Below are 25,556 nucleotides of genomic sequence, written 5' to 3' on the forward strand. Positions count from 1 at the left end.
CTATTCTGTTCCATTGATCTATGTGTCTGTTTTTCTTCCAGTACCATACTGTTCTGATGACTGCAGCTTTGTCTGACTGGTTATTTTTTATATTTTCTAGTTCCTTGTTAAAGTTCTCACTGTGTTCATCTAGTCTCTTCCCGAGCTCAGTGAGCATTCTTATTACTATTGTTTTGAACTCTTTGTCTGATAAACTATTTTTCTCTGTTTCATTAGGGTTGTTTTCCACCATCTTCTCTTGTGCTTTTGTTTGAAACATATTCCTCTGTTTTCTCATTTTGTTTAACATTCTCTGTCTCTATGAAATTAGGTGCAGGAGCTACCTATCCCAGTCTTGAAGGGCTGTCCTTGTGTGGGAGCATCCCTATGCCATTTGCATGTGTGCCCAGTGGATTTGGTGGGAGAGCTGGACCTGAAGTGAGCATGGGTCACGTCTTCCCCCGGGGTGTGCCGGAAGCTACCACCTTGTTGGATGATATGGCTGGAGATGGAGGGTTTAGAGTCAGAGCCAGGTGTGAACCAGGGCTTCTTCTGTGCTCAGTGGCAGTTACCACCCTATCAGGGGCTGGAGCACAAGCCCTGAGGGTCTAGTCCGAGCTGGCTCTGTTCTCTATAAGCGTGCACACTCTCCTTGGTCATGGTGGCCTCCGCTCTAGTGGAGAGCAGCGCTGGAGCAAGAGGGGCAGGAGCAGGTGCCCAGTGTGGGCTGGCATGGTCTTGGGAAACTAGCTAGAGGCCCACATAGTTTTCAATCTGCTTCCTCTGAGCTATTCCCAGGTGTAAGCAAGTCTGTGCATGGGCTGTTAACAAGCGAGTCTTGTTTTCTTCTTCTGTAAATCCTACTGGTGTTTAACCAGGTACGGCAACTTGTCTTCCTGGTGTCTGACCCCAGGGCTGGGGTGCTCAGTGTGTGATCTGAACCCCTCGCTGCCCAGGGACGATCCCTAAGGCCATGATATCTCCTTCTTCTTCTGTGTCCTCTGCTAAGGGCACAGGTCCTGACCCGACCACAACTCCTCCCTTCCTCTGTAGATACAGACTCTGTGTGTATCTTTCTTTACAGACTTAGTTGAAGAAGAGCCCTTCTGCCAGTCTCCAGGTTGTTTTCAGTAGAGCTGCTCCACATGAAGATGATTTGATGTGTTTTTTGGGGGGAGGTGGGCTTGGTTTCCTCCTACTCCACCATCTTGATCTCCCTCCTCCACATTTAATATTTTTTACTTCATATTTTGTATCTTTCTTTGTTTTGTATATCCCTTAACTACTTATTGTGGTTATAGATGATTTTACTACTTCTGTTTTCTAACCTTCCTACTGGTTTTATAAGTGGTTTATCTACTACCTTTACTGGATATTTATCAATAACATTTTTCCTTTGGTAATTTTCATATTTCTACTTGTGGTCTTTTCTTTTCCACTTAGAGAAGTCCCGTTAACATTTCTTGCAAAGCTGGTTTAGTGGTGCTGAACTCTTTTAGCTTTTTCTTGCCTGTAAAACTCAAATCCGAATGACAATCTTGGTGGATAGAGTATTCTGGGTTGTAGAAGTTTTTTCCTTTCATCTCTGTGAATATATCATGTCACTCTCTTCTGGTCCACAAAGTTTCTGTAGAAAAGTCAGCTGAGAGTCTTATGGGAGTTCCCTTGTACATACTTAGTTGCTTTTCCCTTGCTGCTTTTAAGATTCTCTCTTTATCTTTAATTTTTTCCATCTTAATTACAATGTGTCTTGGTGAGGACCTCTTTGGGTTCATCTAGTTTGGGTCTTGCTGTACTTCCTGGACCTGGGTGTCTTTTTTCTCTCCCAGGTCAGAGAAGTTTTCAGCTATTATCCTTTCAAACAAGTTCTCTGCCCCCTTTTCTCTCTTTCCTTCTGGACCCCTACAATGGGAATATTAGTATGCTTAATGTTGTTCCAAAGGTATCTTAAACTATCCTCATTTAAATATTTTCTTTTATTTGGTGAGCTTGGTTGAATTCCACTACTCTGTCTTCCAGTCTGCTGATCCATTCCTCTGTATCATCTAATCTACTATTGATTCTTTCTAGTGTATTTTTTATTTCAGTTATTGTATTCTTCAGTTCTGTCTGGTTCTTCTTTATATTTTCCAACTCTCTGTTAAACTTCTCACTGTGTTCATTCTTCTCCTGAGCATCGTTATGATCATTACCTTGAACTCTTTATTGGGTGGATTGTTTATTTCTATTTCACTTAGTTCTTCTCCTGGAGTTTTAGTTTTCCTTCATTTGCAACATATTCCTCTGTCACTTTGCTTTATTCTCTGTTTTTATTTCTATGTATCAAGTAGGTCTGTTACATTTCCTGATCTTGGAGATGTGGTCTTATGCAGGAGATGTCCCATGGGGCCCAGCAGCATGCTCTCCTCTGGTCACAGAGATGTATGCTCTAGGGGTGCCCCCTTTGTGGTCTGTGTGGGTCCTTCTTTTGTGGTAGGGCCAACTACTGTGGGTGCACTGGTAGGGGGGCTGGCCCCTGGTCCGGTTGGCTGCCAGGCCCTGCCTGTGTGGAGGCTGCTGGCTTGCTGGTGGGCAGGTCTGGGTCCTGACACAGCCGGCTGCTCGATGTAGGGGGTCCTGGGACTGGGGCTGACTGGCTGGTGGGCAGGTAAGCCTCTGATGCTAACAGACTAGAGGGAGGACTCCAAAAGGCACTTGCTAGCACCAGTGTCCTCATGGTAGAACTAGCTCCCCAAAATGCCTGCTGCTAGCATCTCGGTCCCCGGTGGTGGTGGTGGGTCTCAGTTGCCTCCTGCCTCTCTGAGAGGCTCTCTAAGATTGGCAAGGGGTCTGACCCAGGCTGTTTTCAAACTGCTGCCTCTGCATGCTCTGTTTTGAGGTATGTGAGATTTTGCGTGAGCCCTTTAAGAGCGGAGTCTGTGTTTCCTATGGCGTCCCTCCAGCTCTCCCATCTGGGGGCTGGTCTTCCTGGTGCTGGCGAGCCCGATGTAGGCTCCTTGGGGAGAACCTCTACAACTGTGATGATCCTCACGTTACTCTTATATAATCAATGCTGAGCAAAGATTAAATGCTATTTGCTGTAGTTTATCACCACTAGCTAGATATGTCTCTATGACAAATGTCAAGCAACTCTAGAGGAATACATATTAATAATATTCAGGTAGCGATAATATAGTTGAAACATATTTAGTACGCAAAAATTCCTCTGATGGTGTAATATTTTTTCTACTCCTTGCTTAGTTACAAAATAGAAAGAGACTCTGAATATGTAATGAATAGCAGCTTTTTTTTTTTTTTTTTTTTTTTTTTTTTTTTTTTTTTTGCGGTACGCGGGCCTCTCACTGTTGTGGCCTCTCCCGTTGCGGAGCACAGGATCCGGACACGCAGGCTCAGCGGCCATGGCTCACGGACCCAGCTGCTCCGCGGCACGTGGGATCTTCCCAGACCGGGGCACGAACCCGTGTCCCCTGCATCGGCAGGTGGACTCTCAACCACTGCGCCACCAGGGAACCCCTATCATGGTATATTGGGAACCCCTATCACGGTATATTTAGAAATAAAAGCTAGAAATATGTTAAAGGCAGAATCATAGCTACGTAGGTTTTTTTCATCTGTGTTTTCTCATGCGATCCCAAGTTAAAAGTTTGAATAATTTTTTGAGGAGGGCAAGTTTGCAAGCATTTTATAACTTAACTAGAGGCAACTGATATCCCTCCCTTTTCCAATTATTAAATCATCTCCAATTCCAAAAATTCTATTTTCAGTAAAGTTGTTTCTAATTTGTTAAAGCCCGTCTAGAAGGCCATGGGAGTCTCAGTGCCTAGTATCATGACAGAATTGAGTGATAAATGGTGAGTTTAGTGGTAAGATCCAGAGCAATTCTTCTGGATTCATTTTAAGAGCAGTGAGAAGTAATAATCAAATTGAAGTGTAGGTGGCTGACAGGCTTATCTCCAGTTATGAAAACCTTGTTTTGATCTCCAAACTAGTCACTAAATATAAAAGAGATAAACCACATAAGATAATGGATGAGACTTACTAAGCAGGAGAATTATAACTGGGAAGATGCTTGACTCAAAGCAATTTCACACTGCTTATTAAACTCATAAATCCAGACTGCTAACACTGGGGGAAAAAAATAAAGAAACAATGACATGAAATGAGTATCTATCCCATAAGGAAATTTTCAGTCAATTTCAAGCACAGATTTGAGATTATCTGTAATGAAAGGAATCTCCCATTAACAATAATCCAGATGGGAACAAACTGAACAGGACTATTTTCTGGATTGGCAATGTGGATATATACTGTTTCATAGCTGGTTTCCTCAAATGAGTTTTTAATTAGTTTCATCAAATAATTTTCTTTGACCATAGGGCTGATAAAAGCATCTCTTCTCTTTAAGGTCCAGTAGGGATGCTCATACAGATGGAAGGAATTAATGTGACCACTTCCCACAGCTCTACTGTCTTACGATTCAGAGAAAACACTTTCGTCTTGGAATGTCCCATGAATATAGACAAATATATCAGAGAGTTTTTGTGGACTACGGTTTTACTGTGTGTGCATGTGTGTTTGCTTAAGAAAAGCATCAACATATTAGGTTCTTAATGCTCAAAACAGGTAAGCATTTCAGTTAGAGATTCCAAAGGTCTACTGAAGCTATATAAAAAAGAAAACCACGTGGCTTCCTGCCTATGTAGAAAAGCATTTTACTGTAAGTATTATAAGATATAATTCAAGCCATCCATCTACATTGCACAATTATTACACGAGTCCAGAGGGGCTTCTCTATATTGACATAGGAAAGTATTCAAATCCTAATCCTCAATTGTTCATTGAACCTATTTGGAGGTCTCAGAGTGCTTAAACAGAAGCCCTGAAATTTCACTTATTATGCAATGATAATATCTTGAATTAAATGAGAGAATTTCCAAAGAGTCTCAAAGTGCATCCTTCACAGCCTTTAATAACAGGAGAAAAATTATTCAGCGTTTAGATATAAAGGAATGGAGGGGTGCGGCCAGGAATGCAAAGTCAAGAAGTAGACCCTTGATGACGAAAGGTTTACCCTTTTAATCTTACTTGATTACACTAAGGGACTCCCAGGAGGCAAAACTGAATTAAGGTTAGTGAATGTTTTTGTAAAATGGACAGCTCGCTGATATACTGACACTGTGGCTTGTGAAGATATGTTTTGGTTACACAGAGTAAGATACCATCGATTCTTAAATCAAACTGGGGCCATTCCAGTTTCTGGTGGTGCTGCTCCTTTGACAGGAGCCTTTTCTCTCTTTATTCCATTGGCATAAAAGCCCTCCTTCCTCACTGCCTCTATCCCCTCTGCCCTGGAAATTTCTATTCAGTCTTTAAGACTTGATTATTACTTCTTTCAGGAAATATTTCATGACAGCCCCTCCCTCAGTTTTAGACTGGAAAGTATGAACACAGTGACTTGTTAAGTTCAATAATTTGTCCCAAAGGCACAGCTGGTAAGGGAGGGTGCTGGCTGGACGCTGATTTCTCTCTGACTCCGTCACGCTGTTTTCTCCCCCATCCTCCCTGACCTGCTATGCAGAACTGAAGAGGCACAGAACAAAAGGATGTGGATCCATTATCAACACTTGGACTTGCAGCCGCCGAGGAACAGCCGCCACCAAATAGCTTCATGAATCAGGGTCGTCTCTTCTGTATGGAAGGAACTTGCTAGTCACTAGACTGGACGCTGGATTGTCAAGCCTATCTTACGAACATTCCAGGACTCACCAAGTCATGAGTTATTGATCAAATCAAAATTATTAGTAAGATCAGCTTTCCCTATGGGGTGGGAAGACTGGAAACCATCTGCTGTTTTCCTTCTCTTGATTATCAGACACCAGTGCTTCCCAGTGACGTTCAGTAGTGTTACCCATACCCAGGGAATGCTGGGCACACTTACAACCGATTCTAGCAGTACCAATTCTGCGTGATAGGAAGTCACCGTCGGACTTACTTGTCTCCTTTGCTTTTGGAGATGCCGACCAACTTCTCGATGCCCCCGGCGTCCCGTAAGGCCTTGGCGTTCTCCATGTTCTTGGTGATCACCTCGTGCAGGGTGCAGCACACGGCTGTCACCGTGTCGTCCGACATGGCCTTGCTCACGGCGTTGCTGCCGTTATTCCCGCCTGGAAGCCGATGGACCAGGTCTCGCATGGCGTATTTGCCTTTGGAAAAGAAAACGAAGGGAAGAGTTGAAATGCGGTCAAAAGCGAGGAAGAGGGTGGAGGGAGAGGTGCAGACGGGGGTGAAAAAGAGAACGCCAGAGGCCACGTTAATGCAGTGTTGTCTGTTACCCGTCACTGATTATTCTTTATGGGGTAACCGTGGACACATACACAGAGAAAACGGTATTTCTTCGCGGCAAATGTACGGACTTTGGGTGCTGGATGGATGTGGGACTGACTCTTTGGACAAGTTATTTCCTGCCTCTGGGCCTCAGCTTTTTAAATTGCGAAGCAAGAATAATGGTACCTCCCTTACGAGGCTGTTGCGAAGAAACGTGTGGGAAGCGCTTAACACACAGCCATGGCCCTGGACTCAGGACTCAAGAGAAGTTAGCAATCAGTGGGCTCCTGCTTGCTGTTCACAGAAGTCAGGAAAACGTAGGGTAATTCTAACATAACCTCGAGAATGCCTTGACGGGAGATATGTTGGGACTTGTATTATTTAACAAATAAGAGTCAAAACACAAAAATGGATGTATATATGACATCTGCATTCTGGTCCCTATAAAGCAAAGAGAAACATTTAAAGCAGGGGAGAGAAACTGTACAAACCATATATAAAACTAGGTGTCCTTTGAACTAGGGTAGCTGGATGATCGATCTGTCTCTCTGATGGGATTTTATTGAACGGTTCTACCATATAACATTTACTCATTTGACATGTTTTACTTCCCGTGGAAAAAATAAGATAAAATGCAACTCTGCTTCCTTAATTCATTTTATCATTATTAATCATGCTACCCCCCATGATAGAGGTACTTATAATGACATCTTTATGGAATACTTTTAGTTTACAAAGCCATTTAGGCATTACCCTGCAAGACAATTAATTTATCTCACCTGCAGCTTCCAATTCTGTTCCATTAATTTACTTCTGGAACCAAGTAAATGAATGCCTGTAGCAAAGTTATCTGTTCTTAAATTTTTCAGGTGGAATTGGCATGTGTCCAAAGTTAAATTCCTGCCTTGTCTCCCATCCCCCAATTAGACATATTTAGGTAGCTCCTAAAAGCCATTTAAATACTTTTCCTCCTTATAGGTCTCTAAAGGATAGCTTCTTTTGCTGTTTAATTCTCTGGCACGTGGTGCTTGGGGGGGCAGGAAATGGAACCATGGAAGGAGGCAATGACATCTTAATTCCAGGCAGTAATAAATAAAACATAAGACTTCATAATTTTGGTATCTGCTCTTATCCTATGTTTAGGTGGCTTATTTTAGCTCGGATGAAAAAAAAAAAATGCTGATGTCTAAATTACCGAAATAGGAAAGTGTCTTCATTCACTTGACGACAGCCGAGAAGTGTCTGACAAAAGTGGTTTGCCTGAAAACCCCCAAATGTAGCATATTTATTTTCCAATGACAGCACTTAAAACAGGTTGGAGAAGATCCTTAGTACAAGATAGTCCTCTGAGCACCTGGCTTTACCTACTCATCATTAAATCACACTCAGCTCGGGCTACGAGCTTAGTTCTGTTGAGCTCAGCAGGCTGGCGACTTTATCATTAACCCGGCACAAACCACTGTCAGACCAACTTGAATTCACAGAAGTGAGAAGACGGGCGCATTCTTTATCAGGGAAGAGATGGAGGAAGGCAGCAGCAAACTCTCACAGTCCTTGTGCTTACGGGGGCATCCCCACTCCTGAATGAGCACAGAAGACCGCGGTTGTGTGGCCTTGCCATCATCAACGTTGAGAGTAAACGTGAGCAGAGGGAGAGGATTAGCCCAGAGCTTTTTCTTTTTTTCTTTTTTTTTTTTTTTAGTTTTTGTTATCATCATTTAAAAACTTACGACAGACTTGAAAGTGTGGTTTCATCTTACACAGCTTCCCAACCCGTGAGCCCTGAATGAGAAGCAAGGTGTCACCGTGATGTTCAAGTGGCAGGAACCACCACTTTCCCCAGATCAGCCTCTTCGACTTGCCCCAGCGGGCTGGACAAATACTGTCATTTTGCACGCACTCCGCGGTGTGGAAAAGAGCAGGAGTCACTGCCATATATATATGGGCACAAGGGACATCAAGGGCGCCTGGGGCTCAGCAGTGCTTTGGGACGCTATGAGGATTCAGAGGAGGAGAGCGTAAGAGTGCAGGCCTCACCCTGTGGATGAGCCTGCCAGGAAACAGAGGAGCTTCCTGTCTTAGCACGGGTGCCACCAACCATTGCAGACTGAAGACCACTCCCCCTTCCTCTGGATTTAACTCCAGTTAAAAATAAGTGAATAATATGACACAGCCTAACATCACAGAGTGACTCAAGCCAATCATACCACCTAGCAGGTGACTGATATTTCTGGACAAGAGCAAGGAACTTGTGACTACAAAGACCTGGCCCTGAGGGGATCAAGAAGAAAAGAGCGGCCATGATGGAGAGACCTCAGACAAGGCTTCAAGGCCAGTGAAATGGTGGTAACGCAGGGAAAGAGGATTCAGAAATTTCTAGCGGGGATAATGAGGTGGGTAGTGGAAACCAAGTGAATTCTGAAACTTAATAATAATGGACAAGTTGGATTTCTATTTTATTTCTCCACACAAAGGAAAACATGCTCAGCAATTTCCTGGTGGTGCAGCGGTTAGGACTTGGCGCTTTCACTGCCGGGGCTGGGGTTCAATCCCTGATCAGGGAACTTACCTTCTACAAGCGGCCCGGTACGGCCAAAAAACAAGAAAAAAAAAAAAAGAGGCGCAGTGGTTGAGAGTCCCCCTGCCAATGCAGGGGACACAGGTTCGAGCCCCGGTCCGGGAAGATCCCACGTGCCGCGGAGCGGCTGGGCCCGTGAGCCGTGGCCGCTGAGCCTGCACGTCCGGAGCCTGTGCTCCGCAGCGGGAGAGGCCACAACAGTGAGAGGCCCGCGTACCGAAGAAAACAGAAACAAAAACAAAAAAAAACAAAGACAGATGCTCCCTGAGATGAAAACAAAACAAAAACAACTCCACCACCACCGCCAACTAAAGGTCACTCTGTCTTGCTCAAACTCTCAACAGAAATGAATCCTCATGGGGCTTCCCTGATGGCGCAGCGGTTGAGAATCCGCCTGCCGATGCAGGAGACACGGGTTCGTGCCCTGGTCCGGGAAGATCCCACATGCCGCGGAGCAACTAAGCCCGTGAGCCATGGCCACTAGGCCTGCGCGTCCGGAGCCTGTGCTCCGCAATGGGAGAGGCCACAACAGTGAGAGGCCCGCATACCGCAAAAAAAAAAAAAAAAAAAAAAAAAAAGAAATGAATCCTCGGGCCATTTCTTTGAAGTTACTTAGTTTCTCATGAAAATAACTTTATCTTTGACATGTGTAATACTGATATGAGATGACTATTGGACATATTACAATTGTGTAAAAAAAAAAAACTACTGTTCCTATCAGTGACAGACTAACTGTAACCTTGTAACTTTGCTACCCTTCCTGCCCTGTGTGTGGGCAGGCGTGTTTGTAAATTACAATTAAAAACTATTTTCTCTTTGTTTCTTTTTGGGGTCTTCTGTTTAGAGTTGGTGGGCATGTGGAGGCGTGTGGATGGACTCGGGACCTAACAAACTGTGTTGCCCTAGAGAGGTGCTCCTTGCTGAGCTCTCTTACACATAAGAGCTGGTGGGAATTTCATGATGAGATAACAGAGCTTTGCTCTCGCGGACTGTGCCTGTTTCTGTTTCTGTTTCAGCACTCAGCCTATTCCTGGTATTGATTTGCACACTACCCCTTGGTGTCTCCACTGGTGGCAGCAGTATTGAGTAGTGAGTTGTTTTATGGGCTAACCACCTGTGATCTTGAGTCCTTTCCTAAACTGACTGGATTGTTCATATGGTCCTCTGTATAGCTGGTCTTTGTGATGCACTATGGTAAACTCAAATCTCTCAAACCAACATTAGAGGAAAGAGGTTAAAAAAAAATGTCAGCCGAGAACAGCCCTGGATCAGGAACATTACAACTCCTTTGTCTCTGAGGTCTTAGCACATCTTTGGCGTCCCTGTTTCTGGAGATGCTAAAACTGACCTGTGAGTTTTTGCTGAGTTGCTCTAAGCTAATTTTTTTCTTCCATTTTTTATGGTGGTAAAATACACATAATAAAAATTTATCATCTGATCCACTTTTAAGTGTACAGTTCAGTGATATTGATTAAATTCATATTGTTGTGCAACCATCACCACCACCTATCTCCAGAACTCTTTCATCTTGCAAAACTACAATTCTATTAAACTCTATTAAACCATTAAACAGTAACTCCCCACCCCCATCCATTAACAACCAACATGCTACTTTCCAGCTCTATGATCTTGACAGCTCTAAGTATCTTATATAAGTGGCACCATACAATGTGTCTTTATTTTGCTCAGCAATAATGTCTTCAAGCTTCATTCATATTGTAGAATATATCAGAATATCCCTTTTTTAAAAAAGTCTGGATAATACTCCTCTGTATGCATATACCACATTCTGCTTATCCATTCATCTGTTGGTGGACACTTGGGTTGCTTCCTTATTTCAGTTATTGTGAACAATGCTACTATGAACAGAGGTGTACAAATATCCTTTCTCTTTTGATTTATGTGTCTTTGGATCTAAAGTGAGTCTCTTGTAGACAGCATATAGTTGGATCATTTTTTTTTCTTTCTTTCCATTCTGCCAATGTCTGTCTTTCGATTGGCGAGTTTAACCCCTCTATATTTAAAATAATTATTGTAAGGAGGGACTTAACTTGTGTTATTTCGCTATTTGTTTTCTACATGCCTTGTAGCTTTTTTTGGTCCCTTATTTCCTACGTTACTCTCTCTTTTGTGTTTGATTTTTTTTGCAGTGAAATGTTTTAACCCCCTTCTCATTTCCTTTTGTGTATATTCTGTAACTATTTTACTTGTGGTTACCATGTGGATTACATTTAATGTCCTGAAGTTATAACACTCCAATTTAAATTTATACCAGTTTAACTTCAATAATGTACAGAAACTCTGCTCATTTATAGTTCCACCCCCAACCCTTTCAATTATGGATATCACAAAATGACATCTCTATATGTTGTGTCCAAAAACATAAAATGATAACTTTTTTTAATGTGTCACTTTCTTAAAGTACATAGAAAACACAATATGGAGTTGTAAGCCAAGGGTACAATAATACTAGTTTTTAGACTAATAATTTTTTTAAATGCATTATTCTCTTGAATCATGTAAAAAACAAAAAAAGTGGAGCTACAAACTGTTTTTACAATAAGACGAGCTTTTATAATTACCCAGTGTTTTATTTAAAGTCTTTGTCTAGCACTTCTGCCACTTGCTCTTTCTCAGGGAAGTTTCTGTTGGTTCATATTTTCCCTTGGAAAAGGCTATACTTCCCTGTTTCTTTTGTATCCACTGTGATTTTGTTGTTGTTGTTGGTTGAAAACTGGACACTGAAATCTAACAACGCAGCAACCCTGGAATTCAGACCCCTCCCCTTGTGTGGGTTTGCTGGGGTTTGTTTTTAATTGCTGTAGGATGTCTGTGTTCTGAGGTGGAAACTGAAGGTCTCCTCGGGTCTTCGCGGAGCACAGGCTCCGGACGGGGAGGTTCAGTGGCCATGGCTCACGGGCCCAGCCGCTCCGCGGCACGTGGGATCTTCCCGGACCGGGGCACGAACCCGCGTCCCCTGCATCGGCAGGCGGACCCCCAAACACTGCGCCACCAGGGAAGCCCCACATTTGCTTTTGAATGTCCTAATCTTTAATATCTGGCTCCCCAAAGGGGAAAAAGAGAACAATGAAGGGGGAGGGAAGGGCACCAGCCCTTTAAGTTCCCTGGATGTCCTTTCAGCCGGAGGGGGAGGGGTTTTCGACAGCTGGGGAGCGTGTGCAACAACAGCTGCCTCTGCGTCTGCAACTCCGTGATCAGTAGCAACAATCGGAGCACAGAGTGCCCAATAGTTGGAGGACGGATCCCTTATTGCCCACCCTAAGCTCCCACCAGCTGCATACAAGCTCCCCGTGAACACATGTAGAGCTGCCTGCCAAGGGCTGGGTGTGAGAATGGGTAGCTGTTAACAGTGCTAAGAGCTGAAGATGACCAAAATTAACCATAATTCACCGTCCAAGCTTTCCTCTAAATGATAATGAAGGTGCAAGCCTTCATTAGACTCCAGAGTTCCGAAATAGTTACGCTGGACAGATTCTGCCGGTGAGACTGCTGTCTGAGTGCGGGGGACAGATTCCTGGGTTTCTTACCCACCATCTTCCAGAATCTTCTCTCCACACTTAATTTATATTGCTCAGTGGTTGAAGATGTAAAAGTGAGGCACTGATTTCCTTGTGACTGTGTGTCTACGGGTAAATGTGAAAAGAGCCTTTCCCTCCTTTGCCAAAGGAAAGCTGTTAGCCCTTACCAAGGGTCAGCAGCAAAGTACTCCGTGGGTGGTCACAGCTCTTTCTGCAATGTGGCTAGCTCCTTTTTCTCGTTCCTTTCTCTTTCTGGCAATGTTTGGAGCTTAATGTTTCATAAAAACCTGCCACTTTAAGGACCTTTAATAGGAACAGTTTATCACAAAAGGGGAGAAAACATATGCAAAAAATCTATATTTTGGGCTTCCCTGGTGGCACAGTGGTTGAGAGTCCACCTGCCGACGCAGGAGACACGGGTTCGTGCCCCGGTCCGGGAGGATCCCACGTGCCGCGGAGCAACTAAGCCCGTGAGCCATGGCCGCTGAGCCTGCGCGTCCGGAGCCTGTGCTCCGCAACGGGAGAGGCCACAGCAGTGAGAGGCCCGCGTACCGGAAAAAAAAAAAAAAAAAAAAAAAAAAAAAATCTGTATTTTAAAACTGGTTTATGTGGCTTTCCGACCAAAGAGGTGAGGCATTCAAGACGGTAGTGTTTGGTTATTGAAAAAGTTTGAACGCTTGTTTACACGGGAAAGTTCTGAACAAAACAGCAGTTACTTTCTGTCTTTAGGCACTAAGAACTTATATCTTGTGTCTCCTAACAGCTTTTTTAAAAAATTTTAATTTAATTAATTTTTTTTAATACAGGAGGTTCTTGTTAGTTATCTATTTTATACATATTAGTGTATATATGTCAATCCCAATCTTCCAATTCATCACCCCCCCATCCGCTTTCCCCCCTTGGTGTCCATACATTTGTTCTCTACATCTGGGTCTCTATTTCTGCCTTGCAAACCAGTTCATCTGTACCATTTTTCTAGATTCCACATACATGCATTAGTATACGATATTTGTTTTTCTCTTTCTGACTTACTTCACTCTGTATGACAGTCTCTAGGTCCATCCACGTCTCTACAAATGACCCAGTTTCGTTTCTTTTTATGGCTGAGTAATAGTCCATTGTATATATGTACCACATCTTCTTTATCCATTTATCTGTCTATGGACACTTAGGTTGTTTCCATGTCCTGGCTATTGTAAATAGAGCTGCAACGAACATTGGGGTGCATGTGTCTTTTTGAATTATGGTTTTCTCTGGGTATATGCCCAGTAGTGGGATTGCTGGGTCATATGGTAATTCTATTTTTAGTCTTTTAGGGAACCTCCATACTCTTCTCCATAGTGGCTGTATCAATTTACATTCCCACCAACAGTGCAAGAGGGTTCCCTTTTCTCCACACCCTCTCCAACATCTGTTGTTTGTAGATTTTCTGATGGTGCCCATTCTAACCAGTGTGATAATTCATTGTAGTTTTGATTTGCATTTCTCTAATAATTAGTCCGGTTGAGCAGGTTTTCATGTGCCTCTTGGCCATCTGTATGTCTTCTTTGGAGAAATGTCTATTTCGATCTTCTGCCCAGTTTTTGATTGGGTTGTTTGTTTTTTTAATATTGAGCTGCACTAAGAGCTCTTTTTGAAATTGCCTTCTCCAGATCTACACCCCAGAGTCAAACTAATAAAACTTTTTAAAAATGTCTTTTATATCTAAACTGTCTCTGGCATTTCCCAGACTGCTGCTGGGTAACATCAAAGAGTTTTCTTCATCACCTTATGAAATAAGGGATGCTAGAAATAATTAGGAATGTTTGGCATTCTGCAAGTTTTTGTTTGGTTTATTACTGTTGTAAGAGCTGTCCTGTTTATCAGGCCTTCAGTAAAAAAAAGACCTGGCAAATGAAAAATAGAGAAACTCAACCTCCTTAGTGATGACAAGTCTTAGGATGATACTTCAGCAGTTATGAACCTTTCAGTTCGGTTAGAAACATGCTCCCTTTCACGTTGAAGAATGGCACAGTAATGGCCAATAAAAGAAAGATTCCATTTTTAGGTTTAAAAGAGCCTTTTCAGTTGGTGGGGATCCTAACACACTCTTTATGGAATAAATTAAAAGATCCTGGAGAGTTTTCATTACCCTCACTGTCCGTAACATATACTTACTGTAATGGTAGTCACCGACTAACTTCTCACAAAACTAAACTTGTCTCAAGTTTGATATTGTTGTTTGTAATGAATAAATAATCAGAGAAATTCAGCCTTATCATCAACAGGTGGTTTCTGATTTTCTCCCACACTCTCCTAAAGACCATGCCAGAACCACAGATCAATAATTAGGTCTGTTGGAAGAAACATCAAAAGAGCCTGATCAAAGAACTCTAACGGGTATAACACTTGATACAATAGAAAATAGGCTCTTGGTGACAGACACTCCTGTAAAGCTGAAATCCTCGAAACAAATGAACATCTTTCAGACTACCAAGGGATTGAGTCAGGGTTCCAGAACTCATTCACTTTGAGAATCTGGACTTCAAACTAACCCAAGATCAAGAATTAATTACTTAGAGTAAATGACACAAATTTAGTTGTGGTTCATGTTCTATTTTGAATTGGGCTTATTATAAAATCCTTCTTTCTACTTCTTCTTTCTTTAATGCTTGATTTAACAGGTTATGTGTATAAAAACTAGATTAAACGTTCTTTAAATGGAATCTAGTTCTAATTAATTCTTCAGAATTCAGAAAAAAATCTCTTGAAAATTTGTAAAATAGATAATAAGTTATCCGGAAAAGTTAATAATAATAATAATCCTTTTAGTATAACAACATATGTTGAGTGGTCCTGTCTATACAGCTTAAAACAATAGTTAAATAATATAAAAATGCATTGACTAACCTGTTTACCTTCTTTGACCATAGGTTTTTAATAGATTGAACTAGAATCTGTCCTCCTTTCTACTAGAACATAATTGAAAAAAATCATATCTGTACCCATGACCATGCCATAGATGTCACATTTAAAGGCAAATATCATTTAATTAGGCATGACAAGCCCATTAAAAACAAGTAGATTTAATATGGGGATTGAGGTCTACAGTATCCTCCTAGGACACTGGTTTGGCTCATGTTGTACAGCTTAAGGAATCCTAGCCCTACAGGCAGCAGGGCCAGGAGTACTGAAAAGTTGGAGCTCAGAGAAATGGAATAATCCCTGAGTTACAGGTAATGGAGGTGAAGACTGTTAGAAATGCCTTGGCCACTGCTGTGTCATTGATCCCAGTAGATGAGGTGGAAAGGGAATAAATTACTTCTGCTACATAAAGGAAACAAAATTACAGACCTAGGATCTACAAACAAAACAAAAGTTAACTCTCAAGATTTATTATCACATAGGTCTAGTTTGGTAACCATGCACAGAGGTCTTTGTGAATGAATCCACACTGCCTGATATACCTACATCTGTACAACTGGTCAACCGTCAAATTAATGGTCTCAAATCAGAAAACTGTTAAACCACAAACATCGGTGGTTAAATCTGCACTGTAGGGGCAGAACTTCAACATCGGAGGGATCAAGAAGGTACCTTGTTCTGACTCTATCATGACTGTCTCCACATCATGTGCTCATCACAATCCAGAATCAGGAAGACAGAACAAAACAAGAAAACAGCTCAGGGAAACAAATCCAAAACAGAGAAAGGAAAAGAAACACGGGATCGCCCTTCTATCCCTAATCCCGATTAATGAATCTTTCAGTAATTTTCTAGCAGCTGCCGACTTTCCAATCAACTTCATCTCTGATGTTTGCAACACTGATATGTGACAGACGGTATGATTATCTTGTGAGAAAACTGCTGTTTGACAACCATGAATGGACTAAATGTGACCTTACAAACCATGGTAAATTTGTGCTTTTTTATTTTAAATGTGGAAGGCTGGTTTTTCTTAAGTCTGAATCCCTTGCAACAATTTGTTAGTAAAAATCCCTTTCTCTTGATGCTTTTGTCTGTGTGCTTTCATTTCTCAGATTGGAAAATTGTGTGACAACACTGACCCTCTGGTTTTATCACACCGGCCCCTTTTTCCCAAAATGGGACCTGTTCATCTCTGCATCTGCCCCTTTGCTCCTGCCAGATTAGAATTAATATTTATTGAAATGCATTGATTTTTTAAAAAAATAATGAACCTTCTTTTATGTATCTGCTAGCTGCTTTAATTAACGATTTATCCAAATAGAAAGAGAGAGGAAAAGTCATAGTAAGAAGGGATCAGCTGGAGTCAAGGAATCAGTCAGTGGTTGCTGTGGGTAGAGCTTGAGACAAATTCTGGAAGAAACACTAAAGTTCCTTATGCTTTTTTCTAATAACTATGATTTGGAAAAAACGAGCACAGCCTTATAACACACATCAGAACCTATTTCACATGCCAAAATTGGTAAGCAGTTGGTCTGAGAAAATGATGCAATCAGTAACTCAACCCTCTGAAGAGAAATAATGTCGAGTAAAGCAAATCTTATAGGTTTGCGGTATATGGTATGCAGTTCTTTCAAGAGTTACCATCTCCAAATAAATAACCTACTCCATCTGTTTGGAAGACAAGAGGAATTGTATTTTTTAGCACCTTGAGATCTTATGCAGAGGATTTCATTGAATTAGGCTCTGAGAAATTCTCACGTTGTTGAAACGTCAAGAAGTAAGGTAATGAGTAGAAATACGGACAAGAAGGTGGCTAAGATATGCATACATAATTTGCAGAAGAATCACTCTAAAAATAAAAATCACAGTTAATTAACAGGAGGTTTTCTGAAGCACCGTTTTGAATTAGAAATAAATTGATTTTTGAGAAATATTGAAAATGAGGCAAGTAACTGGTATAATACATTTTAACAAGACTTAAATAATTTGATTAAATATTAAGCATGATAGCAAAAAAATTATTATCTCAATTCATTGCCTCATTTTAAAAGCAGAAAGGAAGTAGAGGTGAAAATTTAAACACTGATTCTAGCTTCAGGGGAGAAACCTAGGAAGGCTTTTTAATTTTAGGTCAAGATTTCTGTCTAACAAAGATCCAAGAACTCTCCCAGTATGAACATTTCAGACAATAGTGTGTCTGAGACAAGATGAGGTCAGTATTTCTGTAAGAAAAGCTTGTTTTCAGGAAGAGAACCTGCAGTTAGTCCTCTGGCCTGATATTAGCACGTTGGGGTAAGAGTGACGCATTGATTAATGCAAGTAGCCTAATGAAGAATTCTAACATTGCATTCCCACGTTCTTGCTTTCTCAAATTGATCTACCCCTCTGCCAAAATAAAAGTTTCAATAAAGGGCACAAAGGCCTACTACTCATAGATTACATTAGGGAGTGGTTTAATGTTTTCAAGAAAAGTCACATCGATTTCAGTTTCTACTTTGTATCTCCCTAGGCCTATAGAAAAGGCAGGTACAATTTCCAATTGGTACAGAAGACAACTGCAGCCCAAAGAGATTAAATGATGTGTGTAAGCCTGCAGAGCTGACTGTATCCTGGCTTTGGTATCTTTCCATGAGTCTCTTGGCCAGAAACTCCTCTCTCCAGCCAGCCCTCCTCACTCCCTCCTCTGAGCTGTTTTCACAGGTATAATCTGTACCCCGTGTATGACACCTGCCCCGTAACTCATTTATTCAGTTGTTCTATAGACATTCACTGAACTTTCCTCTAGTTAGCTTATATATGTAATTGATCTTTCCAACACTAATATAAACCAAGGACAGGATGACATCTAATAACCTTATGTTTACTGATAAATGAATACACAATTTACATGAGCTCTTTGACTACACAATGCAACCACAGGACTTTGATGGGAATTCATTCACATTTATCCTGCTGTTTTTACCTACCTCTGTGACAGATCCCTGGAATTCTAGTTCTACAGGATGCCGTATTCTAAAAAGGGTTTCACTGTAGCATATGCATGGAAAATGCAGTGTCTGATGCTTAACTCAGAAATGTACAATGTATATTAGCAAAGTGGAGCCTCTTGCAGTCCTGCAGTTAGACAAAATGAAACCCTTTGGTGAATTTAGTTTAGCCTAGAGTTTCCCAAATTTATCTGGAAAGAGAAACCTTCTTGTGCATGACACCCATTCCCTTCCCAGAGGACTGGGGGTCTGGGGGGCTCGCTTGGGGTGGTCCTGATGAATTAAGGGCAGCTACATTTCTGTTCCTGTTACTATGCTTATATGTCACCAAATACCCACAGATCCGTACCACCAAAAACATCTTAATTTCACAGCAACTTGATTTGAAGTTGATAAAAATCAGAAATAAAAGAAATGCTCTGACTACGCAAAAGGATGGCTGGAGAGGATGCATGGTAGTGTATGTTAAGCATTGTCTGATAGGAGCCACTCACTCTAAATACACTTTATTCCTAAATGCATTTTTCTTGTTCTGATTTCATACATTCACCCCCTACCCCCATACTTCGTTCACGGAGGACTTCATAAGCCAGAGAGAGAAATCTCACAGAAGAAGGAGTTATAATTATTTGCCTACAATTCTACTTTCCTCATTAACCAGTGAGCTGCTTATGGATGAATTCCCGATGCAGGTTCTCAAATGAGGACATTCGTTGACTGAAATTCACTTAATTTTGTGTCCCAAGTTGATTTTCTTCCTCGTACCTACCAGCCAAGCCAAGCACTGGTTTCTACTAGGCAATTCTAATTCTAATTTATATTACTGAATTGAGCTTTGGATACCAGTTGGTCTTATCTGGCTTTGGGTGACTGGTTCCCCAGGGTCAAACCAGGGCATGAAAGGTCCACCTGCACAGCTGAAATAAACTTCAGACTGCAGGTAACTCGGGGCATCTTGGGGCTGTCTGGAACATCGATCACTAACCTTCTAACACACTTCATGGGACCCTAAATTATATGGGACCTGCACTTGTTCCAGATCTTATAAGATCCTTGTCTCCTCATGCTTAGGAGACAATCTCCTTCCATGGGTATAAGATGATTTAGAGCAGCCCCTACCAACAACAGTAAAAATACCTTTTCTTTAACAAAAAACTCCTCTTCATAGTAGCCTCTTTCAAGTCATTGCTGAACACAGCATGTGTCCCATTACGAGTCAGGTTTTATTGACTGCCTTTTTTTCTGTGAATGAGACACGGCACTCTGTTGCATATCTAATAATTTGGGGTTGAAAATAAACAGTTTTAGCAACTCTGAAAAACAAAAAAACCTCTTCATTTGTCCTCACTTTGAGATAGATTTTTAACAGAATTTGTTTAGAAAACTCAATGTCTAGGTCAAAGCTTATTTTTTTTTAGTTTCTGCCTGTATTTTAAAAATTTTTTCAGAATAAAGAAATGTGGCATCTTTTATAGTTTCATAGTAGACAGAATTCCAATTTCAATTTGGGGTTCATTATTGGAACCCAAAGATAATGTTAAATTATTTTAATAAAAAACTGGTCATGTTTTAGATATTTCTCCAAATTCCCTAGCTAGTGAAAACTGTAAAAGTATATTGGGCTAAATAATACTGCCCGTTTCTTTATTAATTAACCACAGTGGAAGTTTTGTATGGAATTGCTGGCATTATTAATGTATCTAGAATTCCAGTGTTTATATTGTAGGCTTATGCTCTGTGTGTACAACCAAAACTTAAAAGTATTTATACTTTGATGAGTTTAAAACTTTGGTGTGTTTGTGCTATACTAAAAAAAAAAAAATCAACAACTATTATAATTCTATGGACTCTCCCTAAGGTGATAAATAGAAAAAAGATAAAGCATGAAGATAAAGAATAAACGAATAAAAGAGAATAAAGGCAGAAGCAAAGAATGAGCCTAGAGGACCAAATATAGACCAAAGATTATTTCCACTAATCCCACTCAATCAAAATGACTAAATATTAGATCTGGGCCCAGCTGATGACACATTTATTACAAGCAACACTTAACACTGCAAAACTCTAGGAAAAGGAAAAAAACTGGATAGTCCTTTGGCAATTTCTTTATTGTAATGGGATTTCACTTGTAGCAAAGGAGGAAGATACGGTGAATGGAAGAGATTGTAAGGAAGATTAAAAAAGGCAGAAAAATACTAGACACAGGGTTTCTGCTGAGCAGTTGCCCTAAAGCCCAGCAAAGCGGCTGGTGTCTGAGTTTTCTTACCTGAACAGCTGCAGTTTTTGAAAACTTGAAGTAGGCATTCACCTTCAGAAGTCTGATTTTCCTGGCTGTCCGCCCTCGTGGCAGTGAGGTGTGGTGATGAGAGGGCTATTCCTTTGGAAAGGATGACTTTTTTAGCAGCGTCAACTTCTAGAACGACGGACACTGCAGGTTTTGCCCCCGCACTGTGTCAAGCTGATTTGGCGTGATCTAAAAGGATCACCCAAGAGCCTGAACTCTGGTGTACAAACAGCTTAATTATGATAATGCAGTGATTGTAGCGTCGAAACAAACCAAAGCAATCCATGCAAATCCCAGCCAAGCATCAATCAAAAACAATTAAGAGTCTCCATGTTACAGAAAAGTTTTTCTATGTACATCTTATAATCCAGTATGCACAGCCTCTGCTACCTTATTTTCAAAGTCAATAGAAACTTGGAGTATATGCTTCCTAGAATGTATGGGCCCTTCATTAGCTTCTTAGAAGGCGTGAACATTCAGTGGTGCTAGTTAGGGGCTAGCATAGTTCCACCAGCTGCCTGGAGGTCTCGCAGCAACTACTTTCCTTCCAGTGACAAATTGCAAAGGTCAAGTACAGGAGCCGAGAGGTGGGCGGGGACTAGAATAAATAGCCAGGTTCAAGGAAGGGCAACTTGAACTTGAATGACTTGGGAAAGAGCATAGAACCATCTGGTGGTTCTGTTCTTCATCAAGGAATTCAGGCCAGAGCAAAGCTGGAGAGGACTTTGGGACTTCAGGGAGGTGTCCCCTTAGCCACTGTGGGTGATAACTCAGGGTGTTAGAAATCTATTTCTATCAGAAATTTATTTTCTCACAGTTTGTAATGCGCAAAGTCTGAAATCCAGGTGTCGGCAGGGCTTTCTGTCTTCTCCTCTTTCCTTCCTTCTTTAGTTGGAGATTCAGGACTGCCATCCTGGCTGGTTCTAACCAGTAAAATTGAGTGGCTGACCCCCATCCTGTGGGGAAGGGAAGGGTGGCTGCCTCCTTAGCAGCTGATGGGACTACTTCGGGTGAAATAGGGTGGAAACGGGAGTGCTGCTGTTCACAGGGGGAACTGGGTGTCACACTGAAGTCCTAGGCCCCATGACTCCGGAATGAGGTCTTATTTGGAAACAAAGTTGTTGCAGATGTCATTTTTTAGGATGAGGTCATATGGGAACAAGGTAGGTCCCTAATCCAGTATGACTGCTGTCCTTATCAAAAGGAGAAATTTGAAGACAGACACACGTATACAGGGAGAACACCAAGTAAAGATGAAGGCAGAGATCAAGGTGATGCTTCTAGAAGCCAAAGAACACAAAAGATGGCCGGCAAATGCCAGAAACTAAGGGAGACACATGGGACACATTTTCCCACCCAGCCTCAGAAGGCACCAGCCCTGCCGAAACCTTCTTGCCTCCAGAACCCTGAGAAAGTAAATATCTATTGTTTAATCCACCCAGTTAGTGGTACTTTGTTATAGCAGTCGAAGCCAAGTCAATATACTGGGCAACATTTGGATTTAGGCCCATGTTTAGAGCAGCTCCTCTGAAGAGGAGACCACAGACAACAGTTAGCTATCTTTCGTTTTATTTGACAAATATTCTCCTATCCTCCGTCGCATGTGATCCCGTGGAATCTGTCACTCCACTTCTAGCACACTTGGAAATCCCTTGAATGACCTCCCCACCTTCTAGGTCCCGAAGATTAGTGTGGAGACACAATGAGCAAAATCAAATCAACGTGACTTACTTAAATAAAAATGATGATTCAGCCCACGACCCCCGCCGTGATCACCACTGTCACGGGCACTGGACTCTGCTTCATCTTTACTCTGGTAGAAGGAAAACTCGCTCCGTGCTCCCTGGAGTCAACAACACACCGTCCCAACTCTGGACGCGAACGCAAGCCAGACCAGTTTCTGAACAGCAACAGAAAGCCGCCCAGCTGTGTCCACGGGGATAATCTCCCACTTTACTGGGAACAGGAAATCGAGTTTCAATTGTGTCCTATGTTACGCCTCTCAACTGAGTGTCCTCACGAATTTCAGGAGCTTTAATAGATTTTATTATGGTGACCGCCCAGAGAAGGCCGTGGTTCTCTCCGGGAAATCGGTGACCGTAAAGGCTCTCTATCTTGGAAATGAGAGGTGATTCCCACACGCAGCTCTGCAAGCTGCAGAGAAGCGGGGGAAACTGCCAGGGCTCACCTCCACCCGTCTGGGAGATGACGGCCCAGGAAGGGGCCGGGACACTTGTTCTGAAGGAACACGGGAAATAAGTCTCAGCACATACACTTTACCACCGATGGCAATGATCTAAAAAAAAAAAAAAAAATGCTTTTTGGTTTTGTTCCATGTAAAAGGCATTATGCTGGGAAACTCGGCAAGAACGCGAGGGCCCTGAAGTCAGGACTCAAAGCTGCTGGCACCCTGCCTTGCTGTTTCCAGGAAGCTTGTTTGTATCTGACCCGCACCCCACGCCCCGCCCCCCCCCCCGGGGACTTGGCCTGAGGAGGCCCCGGAAGGTGGGAAGGGGCTGTAGGGTACCCCTGCCGCTCTGCCTTCAGCCAGGCCCACTCGTCATCAGCTCCTGGCCTCCCCGGTGAGGGCTGTTCTCGGGGCAAAGAAAGGCTCCAGGGAGGCCAGGGAGCAAGCTGGGAGCCCTGCAGTGGTTCTCGGGGCCCGCCTGGGGTACAAGGGAAGCAGGAGCTCGCGCCCGTCCCACTGGGACCAGGTCCCTCGGCTGTCTTGGGAAAAGGTAGAAATAAAGTTGGAGACTTGCTCCAGGGGAAAAAAAAAAAAAAAGGCCATTATCCACCAAGGGGTTTCTTGTCTACCTGAGGGAGGGACAGGATGTGAGTGGAGTTAGGATGGGGAATTTGGGACGCTTACTTCAATCTGTGACTTTGGTCATTGGGGGGGTCAATAAGAACAGGAAAGTCAATCTATCCCATCGCTTGATACCGTGGAACGGGTCTGCATTATGTCCGAACATATGCGAATGGGTCAGATTTTCATCCCAGCAGAATTAACCCGGGAAGCACGGGCCAGCGTGTGTCACCATCCTCTGACCACATCCATGGCAGCCCCTCGCTTACCGCATGAAACACACGCTCTCTGGGGCGGGCAAATAGCACCCCGGCAGGTCTCAGGAGCTCGCTCCTCCCACCAGGTGGCCCCGGTTGTAGTTTTGTCAACTATGCACAGGAGTTGGGTCCCTGGGGTGTAACTTCTGTTGTTCTTGCTCCGTCCATTGTGTGCTCTTTTGTCTGGTTTCCTCCGACTTGTCCGGGCTCAGCTTGGGGGTCACATCATTTAGGAGGCTGCTCCTATATCCCCTGCTCCTGAAGATGCTTTGGCTCCGGCCCACCCTCCAATCCAGGCCTATCTCTAGCAGAATGTGAGGGTCTGTTCACCTCAGTCATGTCCTTGAGGCACTTAACACCTGAGCTTCTGGTACTTGGCACTGGCCTGGATCAAGGCAGGCATTCCACAAACACTGCACTGAACGACGTACCTTCCAATCTCTCCGCTTAAATGGTAGCCAGGACCAAAAAAAAGCAGAACCCACCAAACCCCAACCAATGCAAACACCAGTCAGGCATCCCAAGATAGTACTTAAAACTGAAGCATAAACTCTTCCCCAAGTGAAGGGAGTTGCTTTCAGAGATCTGAGTGATCTCAAATGTTAGACCTAAATTTAATGTTATGTTGTTTTATTTTTACCATACAAATCTTGCATGCATATATTTTTCGGTAATGCATTTAGTTGCCTGGGAAACCGAAAGGGTCTATGCAGAGTGACAGAAATGGTTTGAAGAAAACTGGCCACAGAAGTGCTTCTGGACTGTTCTCTCTCGGTGTCATCACTTGCCCCGTGGATGCCCACCATATACACTTGAGCTGCTGGAAGACCTCACTGTGCACAGCTTGCAGGGTGAGCCCACAGGGAGAGGAAGGTGTGCTGACACAAGAACGGATGAGAGGGCCCAGCTCGATCATTTGTAGGGGCCACATTCCAGCTAATGTGATCTGGCCCCAAGAGTAGCGTTTTGATGGGTTTCCTAGTTGTGGTGGTTTTCGGAATTATCAGGAAAAGACAGGAGTTAATGATGCTGTTGGGGAGAGGTGTCAGGTTTCCAGGGCTGCTCAGGAGACGTCTGTACCGAATTTGGAGCTAATTTCCACAGTTTCGGCACTACTGCTATTTTGGGCTAGATCACGCTTTGCCGTGGGGGGCAGTCCTGTATGCCCAGCACCATCCTTGGCCTCTACACACCAGATGCCAGTAGCAAACCCACTCTACCAAGAAAAAAATGTCTCCAGACTTTGCCATATATCCCCTGGGGGCAGAAATTGCACCTTTTTGAGAGTCACTGCTCTAGAGATTCACAGTGAGGAGAGACAGGGTCTTTGTCATCTTGGGCTGTTGTACCAAAATAACACAGATTGGGTGGCTTGGACGATAGATATTTGTTTCTCACAGAAGCTGAGGACGGAGAGTCCAAAATCAAGGTGCTGGTAGATTGGGTTCCTGGTGTTCCAGGCTTGTGGACAGCACTTTCTCTGTGTGCTCACATGGCCTTTCCTCGGTGCGTGTGCATCCTCTTCTTATAAGGGCACTAATCCCATCAGGAGGGTCTCACCCTCATGAACTCATCCAAACATAATAACCTCCTAAAGGTCCCACCTCTGAATACCATCACATTGGGGGTTAAGGCTTCACTGTATGGATTCTGGGGGGACACAAACATTCACCTCATAACACCAGGTAACTACTAGAAGTGGGTGAAGGTAAGTCACTTTCTGAAAGTCATGGGACAGTCACATCAAATTGCTGATGGGAAGATTCTTTTTGCTGACATCTCCTTGTGTCCTTTCCATACTTCTCAGAGACGTTGTAAGCCCCTGGAACTTCACGCCTCACGGGCTTTGTGCGATAAGAGGGGCAGATGAGGGGTGTGACTTGGTGTAACTG

At 42.9% G+C, this 25,556-nt stretch overlaps 1 protein-coding gene across 1 annotated transcript in view; it reads right to left on the reverse strand.

Annotated features, from left to right (window-relative positions):
• Positions 1–25,556, reverse strand: part of CTNND2 (catenin delta 2) — a 961,852-nt gene that overhangs the window by 47,297 nt on the left and 888,999 nt on the right. The window contains exon 19 of the mRNA XM_067030803.1: positions 5,972–6,182. Coding sequence (XP_066886904.1) covers positions 5,972–6,182 — 211 coding nt within the window. The remainder of the gene's footprint in view (positions 1–5,971; positions 6,183–25,556) is intronic.

This window comes from Kogia breviceps, chromosome 4 (assembly GCF_026419965.1).
Source record: "Kogia breviceps isolate mKogBre1 chromosome 4, mKogBre1 haplotype 1, whole genome shotgun sequence".
Lineage (NCBI taxonomy): Eukaryota > Metazoa > Chordata > Mammalia > Artiodactyla > Physeteridae > Kogia > Kogia breviceps.